At 35.7% G+C, this 23339-nt stretch overlaps 1 protein-coding gene across 1 annotated transcript in view; it reads right to left on the bottom strand.

Annotated features, from left to right (window-relative positions):
• LOC131932101 (integrin alpha-3) overlaps window positions 1-22670 on the bottom strand; it is a 50958-nt gene extending 28288 nt beyond the window's left edge. The window contains exons 1-10 of the mRNA XM_059288995.1: window positions 22414-22670; window positions 16616-16746; window positions 12059-12129; window positions 11567-11653; window positions 9923-10054; window positions 9675-9720; window positions 9190-9285; window positions 2226-2314; window positions 1196-1267; window positions 836-997 (exon numbers count right to left, since the gene is read on the bottom strand). Coding sequence (XP_059144978.1) covers window positions 836-997; window positions 1196-1267; window positions 2226-2314; window positions 9190-9285; window positions 9675-9720; window positions 9923-10054; window positions 11567-11653; window positions 12059-12129; window positions 16616-16746; window positions 22414-22574 — 1047 coding nt within the window. The 5' untranslated portion in view covers window positions 22575-22670. The remainder of the gene's footprint in view (window positions 1-835; window positions 998-1195; window positions 1268-2225; window positions 2315-9189; window positions 9286-9674; window positions 9721-9922; window positions 10055-11566; window positions 11654-12058; window positions 12130-16615; window positions 16747-22413) is intronic.
• Between the last annotated feature and the right edge of the window lie 669 nt (window positions 22671-23339).

Genomic DNA, 23339 nt, shown 5'->3' with positions numbered 1-23339 from the left:
ACAAAACTATACTGGTGATACAACAGCAGTTAAAAAAACTATACTGGTGATACAACATCAGTCAACAAAACTATATTTTATTAATTTACACAAAACCTCACTCAACCCTAGACCCACAAAGCCATAAACTTACACAGCTCTAGACTCAAAAAGCCATAGACTCACACAGCCGTAGATTCACAAAGCCATAGACTCACACAGCTATAGACTCACACAGCCATACACTCACACAGCCATACACTCACACAGCCGTAGATTCACACAGCCATAGACTCACACAGCAAGCAGCCATAGATTCACACAGCCATAGACTCACACAGCAAGCAGCCATAGATTCACACAGCCATAGACTCACACAGCCATACACTCACACAGCCTTACACTCACACAGCCATACACTCACACAGCCATACACTCACACAGCCATACACTCACACAGCCATACACTCACACAGCCAATGACTCACACAGCCATAGACTTACACAGCCATAGACTCACACAGCCATAGACTTACACAGCCAATGACTCACACAGCCATAGACTCACACAGCCATAGACTCACACAGCCATAGACTTACACAGCCATAGACTCACACAGCCAATGACTCACACAGCCATAGACCCACACAGCCATAGACTCACACAGCTATAGACTAATACAGCCATAGACCCACACAGCCATAGACCCACACAGCCATAGACTCACACAGCTATAGACTAATACAGCCATAGACCCACACAGCCATAGACCCACACAGCCATAGATTCACACAGCCATAGACTCACACAGCCATAGACTCACACAGCCATAGACTAATACAGCCATAGACTAACCTGCCCGTTAGCTTGACGAGTGTAAACAAAGACACGCCCCTGATCGTGCCCCATGTCCTTGTCCTGTAGGTCCGTGTGGTAGGGTGCTCCAACCAGCAGCTCGTCAGTACCGTCCTGGTCAACGTCAACGGTGCCCACACTGTAGCCGAAATACGCCCAGACCTTTTTATGAACCATATCAGAACCATGTGAGAACCATATGAGAACCATATGAGAACCATGTGAGAACCATGCTAGATACTCCGTTGATTGACACATTATATTGATTCAACTATTTTCTAAGCATGTGAAAATAATCCGCCCAAATCGAATGCTGTAAACCTGTACAAAGTTGGTGGTCTAACAAAAATAGCGCCTCACCTGTTGACCTCTGAGAACCTGGATCTGTTGGAGAGATGAGTCGGATCTGTTGCGCCAGGAGTAGATCGTAACCTGCACGTTAAGAGATTAGAGTTCATCACTGTCATACTAGCGCACACATAAAGTATCTGGATACTCTACTGAGCTAAGATCTGAGATGAATTGTATTGAATGTAACATTGTATGTCGCGTGTAACCTTGGAATAAATGGGGTGGGGGCACTACTCTGCCTTTGCTTTGGCTTTCGAAAAAAAAAAAGATTCCTACAATCTTACCCTTTACATAAATCATTTTAATAATACTAACCAATTAGAAACATGTCAAGTCTGACTTACCTCCCCTGTATGTCAAGTCTGACTTACCTCCCCTGTAAAGTCTGACTTAACTCACATGTATGTCGTCTGACTTACCTCCCCTGTAAAGTCTGACTTAACTCACATGTATGTCAAGTCTGACTTACCTCACCTACTTGTCAAGTATGACTTACCTCCCATATATGTCAGACTAACCTCCTCTGTATGTCAAGTATGACTTACGTCCTCTGTATGTCAAGTCTGACCTACCTCCCCTGTAAAGTCTGACTTACCTCCCCTGTAAAGTCTGAACTACCTCCTCTGTATGTCAAGTATGACTTACCTCCTCTGTATGTCAAGTCTGACCTACCTCCCCTGTAAAGTCTGACTTACCTCCCCTGTAAAGTCTGAACTACCTCCTCTGTATGTAAAGTCTGACTTACCTCCGCTGTATGTAAAGTCTGACTTACCTCCCCTGTATGTAAAGTCTGACTTACCTCCCCTGTATGTTAAGTCTGACTGACCTCCCCTGTATGTTAAATCTGACTTACCTCCCCTGTATGTTAAGTCTGACTTACCTCCCCTGTACGTTAAGTCTGACTTACCTCCCCTGTATTTAAATCTGACTTACCTCCCCTGTATTTAAATCTGACTTACCTCCCCTGTATTTAAGTCTGACTTACCTCCCCTGTATGTTAAGTCTGACTTACCTCCCCTGTATGTTAAGTCTGACTTACCTCCCCTGTCAGGTTCTTGTTGGGAGCGCCAGTGACCAGACACTTAAAGACGTCCACACCACACAGAGACCCCAGCTTGACTGAGTAGCCTGTGGTTAGGTTAAAGGTTAGAGTTTAACCTTAAGGAAGTTTTAAGTTAAAGTTAAGGTTGGGACTGGGTTCGAAGTTTGGTATAGATCCAGTAATTATAAACTCTAGCCCCTCCCTAATCCTACACAAACAGCTGTCCAAACACTGAAAGAAACACCATGACGAAGTGAACGCCTGCCAACCGAGGTCCTTGGCTGGGTGTTAGACAAGATTTCTGCGCTTAAACTCCTCATCTAGTCTGATGTTTCTGACACGAAGTATAGTACCATGTGGTATAGCGGTATAGCTTTGAGCTGCTCGTCACTTTTGTGTTTGATTCACATTTTTTTGTGATGTTTTTATTTGTTGTTGCTATTTTGTTTTTTTTATTTTTGTGATGTTAGTTTTTACTTTCTCGCATACGAAGTATAGAGGAAGTATTGTCATCGTACTAAAAATCGAAATCGAAATTTTCAAAAATCTCTACGTTTTACACTTCCCTGAGTCGGAAAAATATAGTTTTGCAATACTGTCCTTATGTCTCTGTGGGTATGTATGTGTGTATGTGTGTCCGATATGCAACTTTATCATTCACATCTAAAAAAATGGAAAAAAAGAAGAAAATATTGACATAAAAATTGAAAATAAAATAACATTGACTTGATGTGTCTCGAACCCGTGCCAACCTCATGGTAACCAAATACGCTACAACTTTGCTATGTAGGCTCATGGGATAAGGAATATTTTTACTAATATATTTTACTATTAGTCTGCGTAAGACACTTCATTTAAGCGAATAGGCCCCTAGATCTTAAATTATTTCAAATTAATTTTATCTCAAATTAGCCAATTCCATAGCTAAACAAACAGATTTATAAAAAAAATAATGAAAGTCTGAAATGGTTTAGAATAGAAACTCATTATTATCTAGATCTAAATCTAGATATAGTTATCTAGATTGAACGACTGGTTTGGTTAAATCGAGTTTTCACGTAGTAAAGTTCTAGATTAAGAACCTAGATAGATAAATCCCTGGTATTCTTCAATTAGATGATCCTTGAAGCTAAAAAGCTAAGATTTATATAAAATATTTAAGGAATAAAATAGTTAAATAAAGAAACTCAATAATTTATTGTGATTTTATTTTTAACTAATTAATTTCGGTTTGACCTAGATACTATATCTATAACTTTCTGCATCAGCTGATCTTTAGATTCTAGATCTAGAGAAATTTACTGTATACTGAAATGAAAAGGACTGTTCAAAATTGAAGTAAGTGTTGGAAAAATAATAATAGCAAAAAATAAAAATAGCAAACGGACGTATCGTTAAAGTTATAGCCGACATAACATTAGCTTCTAACGAGTTAAACGTTTTAATGGGCACCAAAATCTTCGATGGAAGCCGCCATTACTGTTGTAAAAAGTAAATAAATTATGTGACGTCACTATAAGTTATGTCATTGTTCTGAACTTTTATAATTAATGTGGTTAATCTACCAATGAATAAATCAATAAATTAATTCACATCTTTAAATAAATTTGTGATTTACAGTCTTTTTAAAAAAGAAAATTGTTCTCTACCTAAATACTATTTTACAGCTCTACACATAGAGCAGATTCTCTCCTGTAACCAAACGGACAAACAAAAAAAAAATATTCAAACATGTAAACAAACTTGAGTTTTAGTAGTATACTAGAATACCCGTCATCCGTTGGATAACTGTGGGGTTCGGGGGTCATCCATCAAAAAACATCACGTCTGTCACTCAGAGGCATAGCGACCCTTCCCGGCGCCCGGGGACAAACTTTTCGATTCGAACCCCCCCCCCCCCCGCAAGATTTCGATTTGCAACCCCCCCCCCCCTCAAACTTTTGATGTGCACCCCCCCCCCCACTCAAACTTTCGATTTGAACCCCCCTCAACCTTTCAATTTATTTTTCCAAACCATTTTGGCGCCCCAACATATGTCCCCACCCCCTTCCCCCCTCCACCTCCCCTCCACCTCCCCTTCCCCCCCCACCCGCCTCCCCTCCCCCTCCCGCCCCCCCCCCCCCCCCACCCCCCCCTCCTCGCTACGCTACTGCAGTGTCACTTATCGTCACAAAAAACAGACCCCACATTCAAAAATATGTTTTTTATCTTTTAAAAACACCGAAAACGCCGATTTCGGACTATCCCTTCATATACTGACGTCACAGGTGACCTACTCAACTCTACTTCACCTGCCCAGTGTCCCGCCAAGTCTCAGACAACATGTTTTTATCGTTTAAAAAACTATTCCAGCCGAGCATGTCTCTGAACACACTATCCTTTCATATGCTTAGGACAAAGAAACAGATGAACTCTACTTCACCTGCCCTGTATCCTGCCAAGTTCAGATAGGCAACTTTATCATTCACATCTAAAAAAAAAATTGAAAAAAAAAAATATCATTGACATATTGGTCTAGAACCTGTGCCACCCGCATGAGAGCCGACTACGCTATCAACTTAGCTATTTAATCGTGACGTCACAAATGAATTTTTATACTATACTTTGAGTCTCCTTATGCAACTTGATTTACGCGCATAGATCTAGATCTAAGTCTAGTAGTAGTAACTTTCAAATTAAATTTTATCTTAAATTAGCCAAACAAAGATTTATATAAAATAATTAAGGCCTGAAATAGATTCTATATGTAGAATTTACATTAAGTCTAGATCTAGAATTTACATTGAGTCTAGTGACCTCGATCTAGGCTAGATCTAGATCTAGGCTAGATTCATAACTTTCCTTCGACAGCTGATCTTTAGATCTAGAGAAATTTATTGTAAAACTAAATGAAAAAAGACAGTTGAAAATTGATATAAGTGTTGGAACGTAATAAATACAGCAAACGGACGTATTGTTAAAGTTATGACCGACAGAAAATTAGATTTAGAACGCGTTAAACTTTTGAATGGGAACACAATTTTCTACGATACTAAAGAGTAAACAAAAAACTGTGACGTCACTGTCCCGCCGAGTGTAGTGGTCGTTCTAAACTTTTAAAAAAAATAGGTTTACACTACGTATGAATAAATCAATAAATTAATTAACGTCTTTAAATAAATGTGTGATTAACAGTCTTTCTTAAAACAACAATTTTTCTCTACCTACATACTATTTTACAGCTCTCCACGATGAGTGCAACCATGCGAGATAGTCAATCAGCCAAACAAACAAACAAAAAAACAAATAAATATTCAAACATGTAAACAAACTTGACTTTTAGTAGTATATAGATAGATAGATAGATGTGCTAAAAAGGAGAAAATAAATGGTTTTCTTTAAAAGTATTATTATACTATTTTACACAGTTATTTAAATAACTATAAAGAAAAGCGTTAGTAAAAGTGTCCAATACATATTATACATTGTATAGCGACCAACAATTTAAAAAAAAAATTATAAAAATAATAGTGTATTATAATATGTTTAAAGGAAATCATTCATGTTCTCGTTTTTAGTGCATTATTGCATACAAGGGTGTTATTAAAACGTTTTAATACATTTTAAATATTATTGTTGTGGTTTTTGTTTTTCTCTATCACTAATAGATAGGTAATCATTATTAAGGGGAAATGCTCCTTACAAAATCGCCAAAATCCTAGTATTTCTTCATAATGGGTTTCTTGTACTTTTTATACTTGTCAATTTTTGTATTAAGAAAATAACTCAAATGAGAAAAAAATGCTTGTGTTTAAAATATCGTTTTTATGACCCAATTAATTAAAAATAATTGTTTTTTCGCGATCTTACAAACTCTCTACGAAAAGTTTTATATCCGTCATCCTATTGTATTTGTGATCATTGGAAAGCTTGATTTCTCGTGTATCTGATAACCTTAATTTCCATAATATCAGAAACACACAAAGCTTAAAATTGGCTTGCAGTTTACACAGATATGGTATTTTCGTGACCTACCTTTCGTTACTTTTTGCTGTTTTTCTCAGTTCGCACTTTTTTAACACTAAAAAGCCTACTACTTTATTTATTTATTAAGCAATGCCAACCATATTTTCAGTAATTGTTCTTCATGCAAAAATACAACTATTGTCACGAGGGAATTGTGATAGCTTTCATAGAAAAAAGTTTATGGTAAATAATATGCAAAATTTGAAACTTTTGAATGCTAAAAAGGGTACGATTTTTTCAGACCTTGTAAAATTCTGACCAGTAGCTCTTTCAAAAGTTGTCGTGACAAAAGTTTTAATATATAGGCTACTGAAATATATGCCGTTTAAATTTGATTGCTATAAGTGCATACATTTAAAAAAGCCTTAGCACTTTTAAAAGTACTAAAAAATTCATAAAGGCGGAGGTTTTTTCGGGTTTCCAGGACTTCTAAAACTGTTTTCAACCCTTTTCTGCTGTTTAATACTTACTTTCATGGACCAAACATGGAAAAAAAAATTCAAAATGCTTTAGATCTTAAATTGTCAAAAATAGAAATAAACTGAGCAAATCTTCTTAAATGATTGTGAGCTTAGCAATTCTGAAAAATTAGGCAGAATAGTTAGATTTATTGAAACGATCTTAGATCTAATAAAAAGCATTTGATCCGATTATAAGACGTAGGAAGCGCTTTGACCATAAACAACGAACAATTTGTGAAGCAGCATCTAAAATCCGGGTCATTCATAGCCATGGCACTGTTTTGTTATATACGCATGCGCAGTGGCTAACCTTAACTCTAAACATTCTTTCAACTTTCTTCCGACTAGAAATACTCTCATACGTAGCATGACTCTACCGTCGACTTAATCCTCTGTCGACTTAATCCTCTGTTGACTTAATCATCTCTCAAATGAATGTCATGTAAATGTGTATATCTTTAAACTTACAAAGAGTTAAATACCTTTCCTACAAATGTGTATATCTTTAAACTTACAAAGAGTTAAATACCTTACCTACAAATGTGTATATCTTTAAACTTACAAAGAGTTAAATAACGTACCTACAAATGTGTATATCTTTAAACTTACAAAAAGTTTAATAACTTACCTACAAATGTGTATATCTTTAAACTTACAAAAAGTTTAATAACGTACTTACAAATGTGTATATCTTTAAACTTACAAAAAGTTTAATAACTTACCTACAAATGTGTATATCTTTAAACTTACAAAAAGTTTAATAACGTACCTACAAATGTGTATATCTTTAAACTTACAAAAAGTTTAATAACGTACCTACAAATGTGTATATCTTTAAACTTACAAAAAGTTTAATAACTTACCTACAAATGTGTATATCTTTATACTTACAAAAAGTTTAATAACGTACCTACAAATGTGTATATCTTTAAACTTACAAAAAGTTTAATAACTTACCTACAAATGTGTATATCTTTAAACTTACAAAAAGTTTAATAACTTACCTACAAATGTGTATATCTTTATACTTACAAAGAGTTCAATACCTTACCTACAAATGTGTATATCTTTAAACTTACAAAGAGTTCAATACCTTACCTACAAATGTGTATATCTTTAAACTTATAAAAAGTTTAATAACGTACCTACAAATGTGTATATCTTTAAACTTACAAAAAGTTTAATAACTTACCTACAAATGTGTATATCTTTAAACTTACAAACAGTTTAATAACTTACCTACAAATGTGTATATCTTTAAACTTACAAAAAGTTTAATAACATACTTACAAATGTGTATATCTTTAAACTTACAAAAAGGTTAAAAACTTACCTACAAATGTGTATATCTTTAAACTTACAAAAAGTTTAATAACGTACCTACAAATGTGTATATCTTTAAACTTACAAAAAGTTTAATAACTTACCTACAAATGTGTATATCTTTAAACTTACAAAAAGTTTAATAACGTAACTACAAATGTGTATATCTTTAAACTTACAAAAAGTTTAATAACGTACCTACAAATGTGTATATCTTTAAACTTACAAACAGTTTAATAACTTACCTACAAATGTGTATATCTTTAAACTTACAAAAAGTTTAATAACATACTTACAAATGTGTATATCTTTAAACTTACAAAAAGGTTAAAAACTTACCTACAAATGTGTATATCTTTAAACTTACAAAAAGTTTAATAACGTACCTACAAATGTGTATATCTTTGAACTTACAAAAAGTTTAATAACGTACCTACAAATGTGTATATCTTTAAACTTACAAAAAGTTTAATAACTTACCTACAAATGTGTATATCTTTATACTTACAAAGAGTTCAATACCGTACCTACAAATGTGTATATCTTTAAACTTACAAAGAGTTCAATACCTTACCTACAAATGTGTATATCTTTAAACTTACAAAAAGTTTAATAGCGTACCTACAAATGTGTATATCTTTAAACTTACAAAAAGTTTAATAACTTACCTACAAATGTGTATATTTTTAAACTTACAAAAAGTTTAATAACGTACCTACAAATGTGTATATCTTTAAACTTACAAAAAGTTTAATAACTTACCTACAAATGTGTATATCTTTAAACTTACAAAAAGTTTAATAACTTACCTACAAATGTGTATATCTTTAAACTTACAAAAAGTTTAATAACGTACCTACAAATGTGTATATCTTTAAACTTACAAAAAGTTTAATAACGTACCTACAAATGTGTATATCTTTAAACTTACAAAAAGTTCAATACCTTACCTACAAATGTGTATATCTTTAAACTTACAAAAAGTTCAATACCTTACCTACAAATGTGTATATCTTTAAACTTACAAAAAGTTCAATACCTACAGACCCTGGCAGTTGTTAGATGACCCAGCTGTTATCACCTCCACCTCCACCCCCACCCCCATCCCGACCCCATCCCACCCCAACCCCATCCCCACCAACAGCCCAACCCCCACCCCCACAAGTACTTACCCGTGTATCCGTATGCTCCAGCGGGTATGACGTTTAAATCTGTTTGATTAATTTCGGCGCTGTGCTGTGTGTTCATGTCTTGTATGTGTACATTTCCTGCCGAGATGGCAAACCTCAATTGAGAGCCAAGATTTTTTTAGCGGTACCTACATTTTAGCCGACTCTTGATTTTAAATTCGGCATTGATGTTTTTAATGGCTCATTTGTATTGAACTGACACACTAGTAGCAACTATTTTATACTGAGACAACAGTAGCAACTGATATAAACTGATTGTTATATGACGCTAACATTAATTTAATGACTGTAATATTATGGTGACACTAATTTACTGACTTTTGTATTAAGGTGACACTAATTTACTGACTTTTGTATTATGGTGACACTAATTTAATGATAGTTGTATTATGGTGACATTAATTTAATGAACGTTATAAGATGGCGACATTAATTTAATGACTGTGACATATAATGAAGGGACTGACCATTGGACATGTAAACTCCCGTTGCACCAGCGACAAACACAGAATCCTGTAACAAAATGTGCTCCAATGTTAGTTTTCTCTCAATAACATCTTTTAAAACACACACCAAATTAATAACGATGGTGTAGGAAGACCCATCATCACAACCCGAATACATAGAATACCCAACCCCACAATCCGAATACAAAAAGAGGACCCAACCTCACAAACAGAACACCAAGAGGACGCAGTCCCACAGACAAACATACCCCATCACAGTTCCCGGAGATCCCGAAGCCAGCCGTATACCACCGATTCTCTTTCTTGTTGTTCAAGTGCACGACATATTTATTCCGATCACTGCTGAAGTAAGGTTCGTAACTTTGTCCAGTCATATTCTCCTAACAGAGTGGTATATGACACCATTAAGCGATGTTTTATTTTATTAATATAATATTATATAATATTATATAATATTATATAATATTATATAATGTTATGTTATGTTATGTTATGTTATGCTATGCTATGCTATGCTATGCTATGCTATGCTATGCTATGCTATGCTATGCTATGCTATGCTATGCTATGCTATGCTATGCTATGCTATGCTATGCTATGCTATGCTATGCTATGCTATGCTATGCTATGCTATGCTATGCTATGCTATGCTATGCTATGCTATGCTATGCTATGCTATGCTATGCTATGCTATGCTATGCTATGCTATGCTATGCTATGCTATGCTATGCTATGCTATGCTATGCTATGCTATGCTATGCTATGCTATGCTATGCTATGCTATGCTATGCTATGCTATGCTATGCTATGCTATGCTATGCTATGTTATGTTATGTTATGTTATGTTATGTTATGTTATGTTATGTTATGTTATGTTATGTTATGTTATGTTATGTTATGTTATGTTATGTTATGTTATGTTATGTCATGTCGTGTCGTGTCCTGTCCTGTCCTGTCCTGTCCTGTCCTATGCTGTCCTATGCTATCCTATGCTATTGTATTGTATTGTATTGTATTGTATTGTATTGTATTGTATTGTATTGTATTGTATTGTATTGTATTGTATTGTATTGTATTGTATTGTATTGTATTGTATTGTATTGTATTGTAGTGTAGTGTAGTGTAGTGTAGTGTAGTGTAGTGTAGTGTAGTGTAGTGTAGTGTAGTGTAGTGTAGTGTAGTGTAGTGTAGTGTAGTGTAGTGTAGTGTAGTGTAGTGTAGTGTAGTGTAGTGTAGTGTAGTGTAGTGTAGTGTAGTGTAGTGTAGTGTAGTGTAGTGTAGTGTAGTGTAGTGTAGTGTAGTGTAGTGTAGTGTAGTGTAGTGTAGTGTAGTGTAGTGTAGTGTAGTGTAGTGTAGTGTAGTGTAGTGTAGTGTAGTGTAGTGTAGTGTAGTGTAGTGTAGTGTAGTGTAGTGTAGTGTGTGAGAGTGTGTTTGTGTTTAAAATAATTGCTTATTATGTTGCTTGTTATTTTCGAAAAATTGAGTTTTGATACAGGGTAAATCAGTGTAACTAAATTATCTGTTACACACATCTATATATCTGTTACCGTTATTTGAACTATCTGATATACACAGCTATCCTTCCACATGACGCTATTATACAACTAAGTGGACTAACGAGCAGCAAACCGCAGAATTAGGACAGCGTTAAGGTGAGGAAATACAGCGTCGCTTCACAAAACTCAACAATAAAAGTAACTTAGTTTTATTCTTTATAGTAGGTCAAGGTTGTATACATTCTGGGAGGTCAAGGTTGTATGTATTATATGGGGTCAAGGTTATTTACATTATGGAAGGTCAAGGGTGTATACGTTATGGGAGGTAAAGGTTGTATGCATTATGGGAGGTCAAGACAGAACGCTGTTCGCTTGACCCAAGAGTTTTGCCCTTACCTTTCTGACGTTGATGCACCTGCCAATCATGTAAGTAAATTGCTTGATCATGGCAGTTCTAGTGTCTTTAAACATTGGGCTACAAACCTATAAAACGTGAACATTGAGCTACAAACCTATAAAATATGAACATTGGGCTACAAACCTATAAAACACAAACATTGGACTAGAAACCTATAAAACATTAACATTGGGCTACAAAACTAAAAAACATTAACAATGAGCTACAAACCTATAAAATATGAACATTGGGCTACAAACGTATAAAACATTAACATTGAGCTACAAACCTATATAACATGAACATTTGGTAACAAATATATAAAAACATGAACATTGGGTTACAAACATTTATAACATAAATATTGGGTTTTGTTTTGTACGTCATTGCTATAATTAGATGTGTAAGCTGTAAGCTACAGTTTGACGTGTAAGCTGTAAGCAGTAGCTAATTTGGTTGCCGATATCAAGCTCGACAGTCACGTGACTTACTATCATACCGCCGTCATCCAGCGCCATCACAGTCGAACCAAAACCTTCGCCTACACTTGAGTTCTCCCAGCCTGTCGACAAACATCAAATGTCAACAAACATCAGATGTCAACAAACATCAGATGTCAACCAACTTTAGATGTCAACAAACTTTAGATGTCAACAAACATCAAATGTCAATAAACATCAAATGTCAACAAACATCAGATGTCAACCAACTTTAGATGTCAACAAACATCAAATGTCAACAAACATCAAATGTCAATAAACATCAAATGTCAACAAACATCAGATGTCAACCAACTTTAGATGTCAACAAACATCAGATGTCAACAAACATCAAATGTCAACAAACATCAGATGTCAACAAACATCAGATGTCAACAAACATCAGATGTCAACCAACTTTAGATGTCAACAAACTTTAGATGTCAACAAACATCAAATGTCAATAAACATCAAATGTCAACAAACATCAGATGTCAACCAACTTTAGATGTCAACAAACATCAAATGTCAACAAACATCAAATGTCAACAAACATCAGATGTCAACAAACATCAGATGTCAACAAACATCAGATGTCAACCAACTTTAGATGTCAACAAACATCAAATGTCAACAAACATCAGATGTCAACAAACATCAGATGTCAACAAACGTCAGATGTCAACAAACATCAGATGTCAACCAACTTTAGATGTCAACAAACATCAAATGTCAACAAACATCAGATGTCAACAAACATCAGATGTCAACAAACGTCAGATATCGACAAACATTTGATGTCAACAAACATCAGATGTCAACCAACATCGGATGTCAACAAACATCAAATGTCAACAAACATCAGAGGTCAACAAACATCAGATGTCAACAAACTTTAGATGTCAACAAACATCATATATCAACAAACATCAAATGTCAACAAACATCAGATGTCAACAAACATCAGATGTCAACAAACATCAGATGTCAACCAACTTTAGATGGCAACAAACATCAAATGTCAACAAACATCAAATGTCAACAAACATCAGCTGTCAACAAACTTTAGATGTCAACAAACTTTAGATGTCAACAAACATCAAATGTCAACAAACATCAGATGTCAACAAACATCAGATGTCAACCAACTTTAGATGTCAACAAACATCAAATGTCAACAAACTTTAGATGTCAACAAACATCAAATGTCAACAAACATCAAATGTCAACAAACATCAGATGTCAACAAACATCAGATGTCAACAAACATCAAATGTCAACAAACTTTAGATGGCAACAAACATCAAATGTCAACAAACATCAAATGTCAACAAACATCAGCTGTCAACAAACTTTAGATGTCAACAAACTTTAGATGTCAACCAACTTCAAATGTCAACAAACATCAGATGTCAACAAACATCAGATGTCAACAAACATCAGATGTCAACCAACTTTAGATGGCAACAAACATCAAATGTCAACAAACATCAAATGTCAACAAACATCAGATGTCAACCTACTTTAGATGTCAACAAACTTCAAATGTCAACAAACATCAGATGTCAACAAACATCGGATGTCAACAAACATCAGATGTCATCCAACTTTAGATGTCAACAAACATCAAATGTCAACAAACATCAAATGTCAACAAACATCAGATGTCAACAAACATCAGATGTCAACAAACATCAAATGTCAACAAATAATCAAATGTCAACAAACTTTAGATAACAACAAACATCAAATGTCAACAAACATCAAATGTCAACAAACATCAGATGACAACAAACTTTATATGTCAACAAACATCAGATGTCAACAAACTTTAGATGTCAACAAACGTAAGATGTTAACAAACTTTATATGTCAACAAACATCAGATGTCAACAAACTTTAGATGTCAACAAAAATCAGATGTCAACAAACTTGAGGTGTCAACACATTCAGATGTCAACAAACATCAGATGTCAACAAACATCAAATGTCAACAAACATCAAATGTCAACAAACATCAGATGTCAACAAACATCATATGTCAACAAACTTTAGATGTCAATAAACTTTAGATGTCAACAAACATCAGATGTCAACAAACTTGAGATGTCAACAAACATTAGATGTCAACAAACATTAGATGTCAACAAACTTGAGATGTCAACAAACATTAGATGTCAACAAACATTAGATGTCAACAAACATTATATGTCAACAAACATTAGTTGTCAAAGGAAAATGATTGGCGACAGCCTAAAACTGACAAAAACTTATTAATTAACATTAATGTGTCTACAATTTTGTCATTAGGTAATGTGGTTGTCTGGTCATTTGGTTGTGTGTGTGTAAGTGGTCGTGCGGTTATGTGGTTGTGTGTGTAAGTGGTTGTTGTGGTTATGTGGTTGTGTGTGTATGTGGATGTTGTGGTTATGTGGTCATATTGTCGTATAGCTGTGTGGTCATGTGGCCACAGTGGCGTCGCTATGTCGGGTGTCACCCGTTACGGCACCTAATAATGTCACCCCCTTCCCCAAAAAAAAATATCAGTTTATATGTATATATATATATATATATATATATATATATATATATATATATATATCGGAATCTCTGATTTGCACTCATTAAGACATTAAACTCTAATTAATCATTAATTAAAATGACAAAATGCATTTTTCTACTATGCATTTTTCATTTTTTGGTGTCACCCCCCGCCCCCCTCTCCCGCTTTGCGACGCCTCTGTGTGGTTATATTATCATCAGGCTGTGTAATCATATGTTCATGTGGTTGTGTGTTCATGTGGTCATAGTATCATGTAGTTACAGTTCTGTAACATTTGTCTCAAAGTTCTGTAACGTTTGTCCCAAAGTTCTGTAACATTTGTCCCAAAGTTCTGTAACATTTGTCTCAAAGTTCTGTAACGTTTGTCCCAAAGTTCTGTAACATTTGTCTCAAAGTTCTGTAACGTTTGTCCCAAAGTTCTGTAACATTTGTCTCACAGTTCTGTAACGTTTGTCCCAAAGTTCTATAATACATGAACCAAAGTTCTGTAACGTTTGTCTCAAAGTTCTATAATACATGTACCAAAGTTCTGTAACATTTGTCTCAAAGTTCTGTAACGTTTGTCCCAAAGTTCTGTAACATTTGTCTCAAAGTTCTGTAACGTTTGTCTCAAAGTTCTATAATACATGTACCAAACTTCTGTAACGTTTGAACTACAGTTCTGTAACGTTTGTCCCAAAGTTCTGTAACGTTTGTCTCAAAGTTCTATAATACATGTACCAAACTTCTGTAACGTTTGTACTACAGTTCTGTAACGTTTGTCCCAAAGTTCTGTAACATTTGTCTCAAAGTTCTGTAACGTTTGTCTCAAAGTTCTATAATACATGTACCAAACTTCTGTAACGTTTGTACTACAGTTCTGTAACGTTTGTCCCAAAGTTCTGTAACATTTGTCTCAAAGTTCTGTAACGTTTGTCTCAAAGTTCTATAATACATGTACCAAACTTCTGTAACGTTTGTACTACAGTTCTGTAACGTTTGTCCCAAAGTTCTGTAACATTTGTCTCAAAGTTCTGTAACGTTTGTCTCAAAGTTCTATAATACATGTACCAAACTTCTGTAACGTTTGTACTACAGTTCTGTAACGTTTGTCCCAAAGTTCTGTAACATTTGTCTCAAAGTTCTGTAACGTTTGTCTAAAAGTTCTATAATACATGTACCAAACTTCTGTAACGTTTGTACTACAGTTCTGTAACGTTTGTCCCAAAGTTCTGTAACATTTGTCTCAAAGTTCTGTAACGTTTGTCTCAAAGTTCTATAATACATGTACCAAACTTCTGTAACGTTTGTACTACAGTTCTGTAACGTTTGTCCCAAAGTTCTGTAACATTTGTCTCAAAGTTCTGTAACGTTTGTCTCAAAGTTCTATAATACATGTACCAAACTTCTGTAACGTTTGTCCCAAAGTTCTGTAACGTTTGTACCAAACTTCTGTAACATTTGTCCCAAAGTTCTGTAACGTTTGTACCAAACTTCTGTAACGTTTGTCCCAAAGTTCTGTAACGTTTGTACCAAACTTCTGTAACGTTTGTCCCAAAGTTCTGTAACGTTTGTACCAAACTTCTGTAACGTTTGTCCCAAAGTTCTGTAACGTTTGTACCAAACTTCTGTAACGTTTGTCCCAAAGTTCTGTAACGTTTGTACCAAAGTTCTGTAACGTTTGTCCCAAAATTCTGTAACGTTTGTACCAAAGTTCTGTAACGTTTGTCCCAAAGTTCTGTAACGTTTGTACCAAACTTCTGTAACGTTTGTACCAAACTTCTGTAACGTTTGTACCAAACTTCTGTAACGTTTGTCCCAAAGTTCTGTAACGTTTGTACCAAAGTTCTGTAACGTTTGTCCCAAAGTTCTGTAACGTTTGTACCAAAGTTCTGTAACGTTTGTCCCAAAGTTCTGTAACGTTTGTACCAAAGTTCTGTAACGTTTGTCCCAAAGTTCTGTAACGTTTGTCCCAAACTTCTGTAACAATTTTCTGGAAGACTCGCCGAATGTTACCATTAACTTACCTCTGGAGTCGTTGAAGTAGAGTTTCTCTGAGCACGTCACGTTGCCATAGAGACCGCCGAGACATTTGTAGACAGCCCCGGATCTCCGTCCGCCATCTGGTGTGTCGGCATGAGGGGCCCCCACTAGTAGCCTGGGGAACATTGTATGTTACATTTTATGTTACATTATGTCATATTGTATGTTACATTTGATGTCACATTATGTCATATTGTATGTTACATTGTATGTCACACTATAAGTCATATTGTATGTCATATTGTATGTCACACTATAAGTCATATTGTATGTTACATTTGATGTCACACTATATGTCATATTGTATGTCATATTGTATGTCACACTATAAGTCATATTGTATGTTACATTTTATGTCACATTATATGCCATATTGTATGTCATATTGTATGTCACACTATAAGTCATATTGTATGTTACATTTTATGTCACATTATATGTCATATTGTATGTTACATTTGATGTCACACTATAAGTCATATTGTATGTTACATTTTATGTCACATAATATGTCATATTGTATGTTACATTTTATGTCACATTATATGTCATATTGTATGTTACATTTTATGTCACATTATAAGTCATATAGTATGTCGTATTGTATGTCACACTATAAGTTATATTGTATGTTACATTTGATGTCACACTATAAGTCATATTGTATGTTACATTTTATGTCACATTATATGTCATATTGTATGTCGTATTGTATGTCACACTATAAGTCATATTGTATGTTACATTTGATGTCACACTATAAGTCATATTGTATGTTACATTTGATGTCACACTATAAGTCATATTGTATGTTACATTTTATGTCATATTATATGTCATATTGTATGTTACATTTGATGTCACATTATATGTCATATTGTATGTCATATTGTATGTCACACTATAAGTCATATTGTATGTCGTATAGGGGTCTAAGACAAATTCCCGAAAGACACTTGCCCGAATGCGACAAATGCCCGAATGGACACTGGCTTTCGGGTATTTGTCGCATTCGGTCAAGTGTCCATTCGGTCAAGTGTCCATTCGGTCAAGTGTCCATTCGGTCAAGTGTCCATTCGGTCAAGTGTCCATTCGGTCAAGTGTCCATTCGGTCAAGTGTCCATTCGGTCAAGTGTCCATTCGGTCAAGTGTCCATTCGGTCAAGTGTCCATTCGGTCAAGTGTCCATTCGGTCAAGTGTCCATTCGGTCAAGTGTCCATTCGGTCAAGTGTCCATTCGGTCAAGTGTCCATTCGGTAAAGTGTCCATTCGGTCAAGTGTCCATTCGGTCAAGTGTCCATTCGGTCAAGTGTCTATTCGGTCAAGTGTCCATTCGGTCAAGTGTCCATTCGGTCAAGTGTCCATTCGGTCAAGTGTCCATTCGGTCAAGTGTCTATTCGGTCAAGTGTCCATTCGGTCAAGTGTCCATTCGGTCAAGTGTCCATTCGGTCAAGTGTCCATTCGGTCAAGTGTCCATTCGGTCAAGTGTCTATTCGGTCAAGTGTCCATTCGGGAAAGTGTTGTGGCGGATGGAGATGTTATGTAACGTTACAGAAGTAGGGGTGCTAAAAGGAATTTTGACATTACTCTCCCCCTATAAATAGCCCTGTTCATTTTACGAACCTCAATACCTCAGTTCATTTTTCACTCTCTCAATTACCCACCCACCCAGGACATTATTTCAACCTAAAACTGCAATAGGATATTGACTACCCCCTTAAAGCTACCCATACTTATGAGTAAGGGTAAGGGTAAAGGTAATGTAAACGGCAACGATAAAGGTTACGTTAACTTTAATGGTTATGGTATTGTTCCGCTTTGCAATTATTAGCTATTACGTTGTAAAAAATTATATACTCTTACATGATACTATTGCGATATTTTATTTTTGTATGTTTCAATTATAGGTGGGGTTGTTGCTCGATTACAGAGACAAAGTAAGTAACAAGCGGTTTTCTGTTGAATGGTTTGACTCTAATGGTTGGTGTATTTGTGACTCTGATGGTTGGTGTATTTGTGACTCTGATGGTTGGTGTATTTGTGACTCTGATGGTTGGTGTATTTGTGACTCTGATGGTTGGTGTATTTGTGACTCTGATGGCTGGTGTATTTGTGACTCTGATGGTTGGTGTAGTTGTGACTCTAATGGTTGGTGTATTTGTGACTCTGATGGTTGGTGTATTTGTGACTCTGATGGTTGGCGTATTTGTGACTCTGATGATGGTTGGTGTATTTGTGACTCTGATGATGGTTGGTGTATTTGTGACTCTAATGGTTGGTGTATTTGTGACTCTGATGGTTGGTGTATTTGTGACTCTGATGGTTGGTGTATTTGTGACTCTGATGGTTGGCGTATTTGTGACTCTGATGATGGTTGGTGTATTTGTGACTCTGATGGTTGGTGTATTTGTGACTCTGATGGTTGGTGTAGTTGTGACTCTGATGATGGTTGGTGTATTTGTGACTCTGATGGTTGGTGTAGTTGTGACTCTGATGATGGTTGGTGTAGTTGTGACTCTGATGATGGTTGGTGTATTTGTGACTCTGATGGTTGGTGTTTTTGTGACTCTGATGGTTGGTGTAGTTGTGACTCTGACGATGGTTGGTGTATTTGTGACTCTGATGGTTGGTGTATTTGTGACTCTGATGGTTGGTGTTTTTGTGACTCTGATGGTTGGTGTAGTTGTGACTCTGATGATGGTTGGTGTATTTGTGACTCTGATGGTTGGTGTAGTTGTGACTCTGATAATGGTTGGTGTATTTGTGACTCTGATGGTTGGTGTATTTGTGACTCTGATGGTTGGTGTAGTTGTGACTCTGATGGTTGGTGTATTTGTGACTCTGATGGTTGGTGTATTTGTGACTCTGATGGTTGGTGTATTTGTGACTCTGATGGTTGGTGTAGTTGTGACTCTGATGATGGTTGGTGTATTTGTGACTCTGATGGTTGGTGTATTTGTGACTCTGATGATGGTTAGTGTATTTGTGACTCTGATGGTTGGTGTATTTGTGACTCTGATGGTTGGTGTATTTGTGACTCTGATGGTTGGTGTAGTTGTGACTCTGATGATGGTTGGTGTATTTGTGACTCTGATGGTTGGTGTAGTTGTGACTCTGATGATGGTTGGTGTATTTGTGACTCTGATGGTTGGTGTAGTTGTGACTCTGATGATGGTTGGTGTATTTGTGACTCTGATGGTTGGTGTATTTGTGACTCTGATGGTTGGTGTATTTGTGACTCTGATGGTTGGTGTAGTTGTGCAACGAACCGTGAAACCGAGGAATAGCTGCTGATGTGTAGGTTCTTTTTTTAGATCCACGTGCTGTTGCTGTTTTGAGCGTAGCATTGTTAAATGCTCTTTAATTTTTCTTAAAACATTTATATATATATATATATATATATATATATATATATATATATATATATATATATATATATATATATATATATATATATATGTATGTGTGCGTTAACGTTTTCATTAGCTTTCATGGCTTTTAATGGGAAACGCTCCTTACAAAATCACCAAATTCCTGGTTTTTCGTTATGATGGGTTTCTTGCACTTTTGGATACTTTGTCCACTTTATATTTAAAAAAAAATAATAGACTTAATGAAAAAAGAAAGTTGTGTGTTTAAAATACCATTTTTTTACGACCATATTAATTAAAAAATAATCATTATTTTTTTTCTCAATCTTACAATCTCTATTTTTTTCTCAATCTAACAAGCTCTCTACGAAACGTTTTATATCCGTCATCATATTGTATTAGGCATCATTGGAAATCTGCATTTCTCATGTATTTGATAAGCTTATTTTCAAACATCTCAGAAACACCCAAAGCTTACAATCGACTTTATAAATTACACACATTTCGTAACCTACTTTCGTTACTTTTTGCTGTTTTTCTCAATTCGCAGGTTTTTAACCCTAAAAAGCCTACTTTTTTAAATTTATTAAACAATGCCACCATATTTTTAGTAATTGTTCTTCGTGCGAAAATAGAACTTTCGTCACGAGGGAATTGTAATAGCTTTCATAGAAAAAAAGTTTATGGTAAATAATAGTTTAATATGCATATTTTGAAAATTTGAATACTAAAACGGATACTATTTTCCGGACCTTGTAAAATTCTTACCAGTAGCTCTTTCAAAAGTTGTCGTCACAAAAGTTTTAATATATACTGAAAAATAAGCCGTATAAATGTGATTGCTATAAATAAAAAAAAAGCCTTAGCGTTTTTAAAAGTACTGAAAAATTCAAAATGGCGAACGTTTTTACGAGTTTCCATGATAACCAAAATTGTTTTCAACCCGCTTTTTTTCTATTTAATACTTACTTTCATGTGCCAAACATGGTAAAAGTATTCAAAAAGCTTTAGATCTTAAACTGTAAAAAATAGAAGAAAAAAAAACAGAGCATATCCCCTTAAATGACTGTAGCGAACCCTAGCCAATGAAGGTTAGTCCTAAGTAATAGAAATATGTTGCCATGAAGTTTTTTGTCTAACTTATTTTGTCTGAGATAATTTATGCATAAGATGACTTGTTCGTGAGATATTTTGTCCTGACGTTTGTCTCGATTTAGTGATATGACTAAGTGATGACCACTCACAATAAAAATAGTCTATTGTGTTTTCTGACTCATAAGTCAAATCAAATCCTGTTTCTGATCAGACAAGCTATTTCCTGTTTCTGATCAGATAAACTATATCCTATCTAAAATTTAAGCACGTAGTTCAACAATATTTAGTTTTCTGGGATCTGATAATCAAATATTTACTGTCGTTTTTATTTTATACCTGATTGTAAATTAGAGAATAGAGGTCATTAAAAGCACACTGTAATAAAGAAATTATTTTATTGCTAGATTTGACAGCGACACATACGAAATGTACACGAGTTGATCTAAACTTAGTCCAAACACGTATATCTACATGAGTTGACCTAAACTTAGCCCAAACACGTATATCTACATGAGTTGACCTAAACTTAGCACCAACACGTATATCTACATGATTTGATCTAAACTTAGCCCAAACACGTATATCTACATGAGTTGACCTAAACTTAGCACCAACACGTATATCTACATGAGTTGACCTAAACTTAGCACCAACACGTATATCTACATGAGTTGACCTAAACTTAGCCCAAACACGTATATCTACATGAGTTGATCTAAACTTAGCATCAACACGTATATCTACATGAGTTGATCTAAACTTAGCCCAAACACGTATATCTACATGAGTTGATCTAAACCTAGCCCAAACACGTATATCTACATGAGTTGATCTAAACTTAGCATCAACACGTATATCTACCTGAGTTGATCTAAACTTAGCCCAAACACGTATATCTACATGAGTTGATCTAAACTTAGCCCAAACACGTATATCTACATGAGTTGATCTAAACTTAGCCCAAACACTTATATCTACATGAGTTGATCTAAACTTAGCCCAAACACGTATATCTACATGAGTTGATCTAAACTTAGCCCAAACACGTATATCTACATGAGTTGATCTAAACTTAGCCCAAACACTTATATCTACATGAGTTGATCTAAACTTAGCCCAAACACGTATATCTACATGAGTTGATCTAAACTTAGCCCAAACACGTATATCTACATGAGTTGATCTAAACTTAGCCCAAACACTTATATCTACATGAGTTGATCTAAACTTAGCCCAAACACGTATATCTACATGAGTTGATCTAAACTTAGCCCAAACACGTATATCTACATGAGTTGATATAAATTTAGCACTTACGTGAGTGTGTCGTTCTGGTCTTGTGGGAAGGTGAAGGTCATACTGTAGCCAAACATCGATCTCTCCGGTCCCCTGGCTATCTGGGCGGTCATTGTGTTGATGTTGAACCCCTGGACGTGGCTGAGCAGGCAGACGACTAGAGCTAGCTGATCTGGTCCCATGTCTGACGGTCAAATGTTGACAGATATCCAGTGTGTCGGACTGAGACGGCAGTCTCTTCACATGTGTTGGCAGGTCTACACGCTTCACGCCAGCCGCTCTCGTGTGAGTAATCGCATGGGGCGTCGCTGTTACAGAGGGCAGAGGCGCAGCTACAGGGGGCAGAGGCGTCGATTAAGAGGGCAGAGGCGTAGATTAAGAGGGCAGAGGCATAGATTAAAGAGGGCAGAGGCGTCGATTAAGAGGGCAGAGGCGTCGATTAAGAGGACAGAGGCATAGATTAAAGAGGGCAGAGGCGTCGATTAAGAGGGCAGAGGCGTCGATTAATAGGGCAGAGGCATTGATTAAAGAGAGCAGAGGCGTGGATTAAGAGGGCAGAGGCGTCGATTAAGAGGGCAGAGGCGTAGATTAAGAGGGCAGAGGCATAGATTAAAGAGGGCAGAGGCGTCGATTAAGAGGGCAGAGGCGTCGATTAAGAGGGCAGAGGCGTAGATTAAAAGGGCAGAGGCGTCGATTAAGAGGGCAGAGGCGTAGATTAAAGAGGACAGAGGCGTAGATTAAGAGGGCAGAGGCGTAGATTAAGAGGGCAGAGGCGTAGATTAAAGAGGAGAGACGTCGATTAAGAGGGCAGAGGTTTAGTGAGAGAGAACTAGCTTGTGTTGTAAAATACATCTTTTAGATCTATTTTTAGATTTGAGGAAACAGCGAAAACATAACCAACACAAACACACACATCAACATACAAACACAAACACAGACACACAAAT

Source organism: Physella acuta, unplaced genomic scaffold, assembly GCF_028476545.2.
Source record: "Physella acuta isolate Inbredline_101_S28 unplaced genomic scaffold, ASM2847654v3 ptg000105l, whole genome shotgun sequence".
Taxonomy (NCBI): domain Eukaryota; kingdom Metazoa; phylum Mollusca; class Gastropoda; family Physidae; genus Physella; species Physella acuta.
This window is presented reverse-complemented; position numbering and strand designations above follow the sequence as displayed.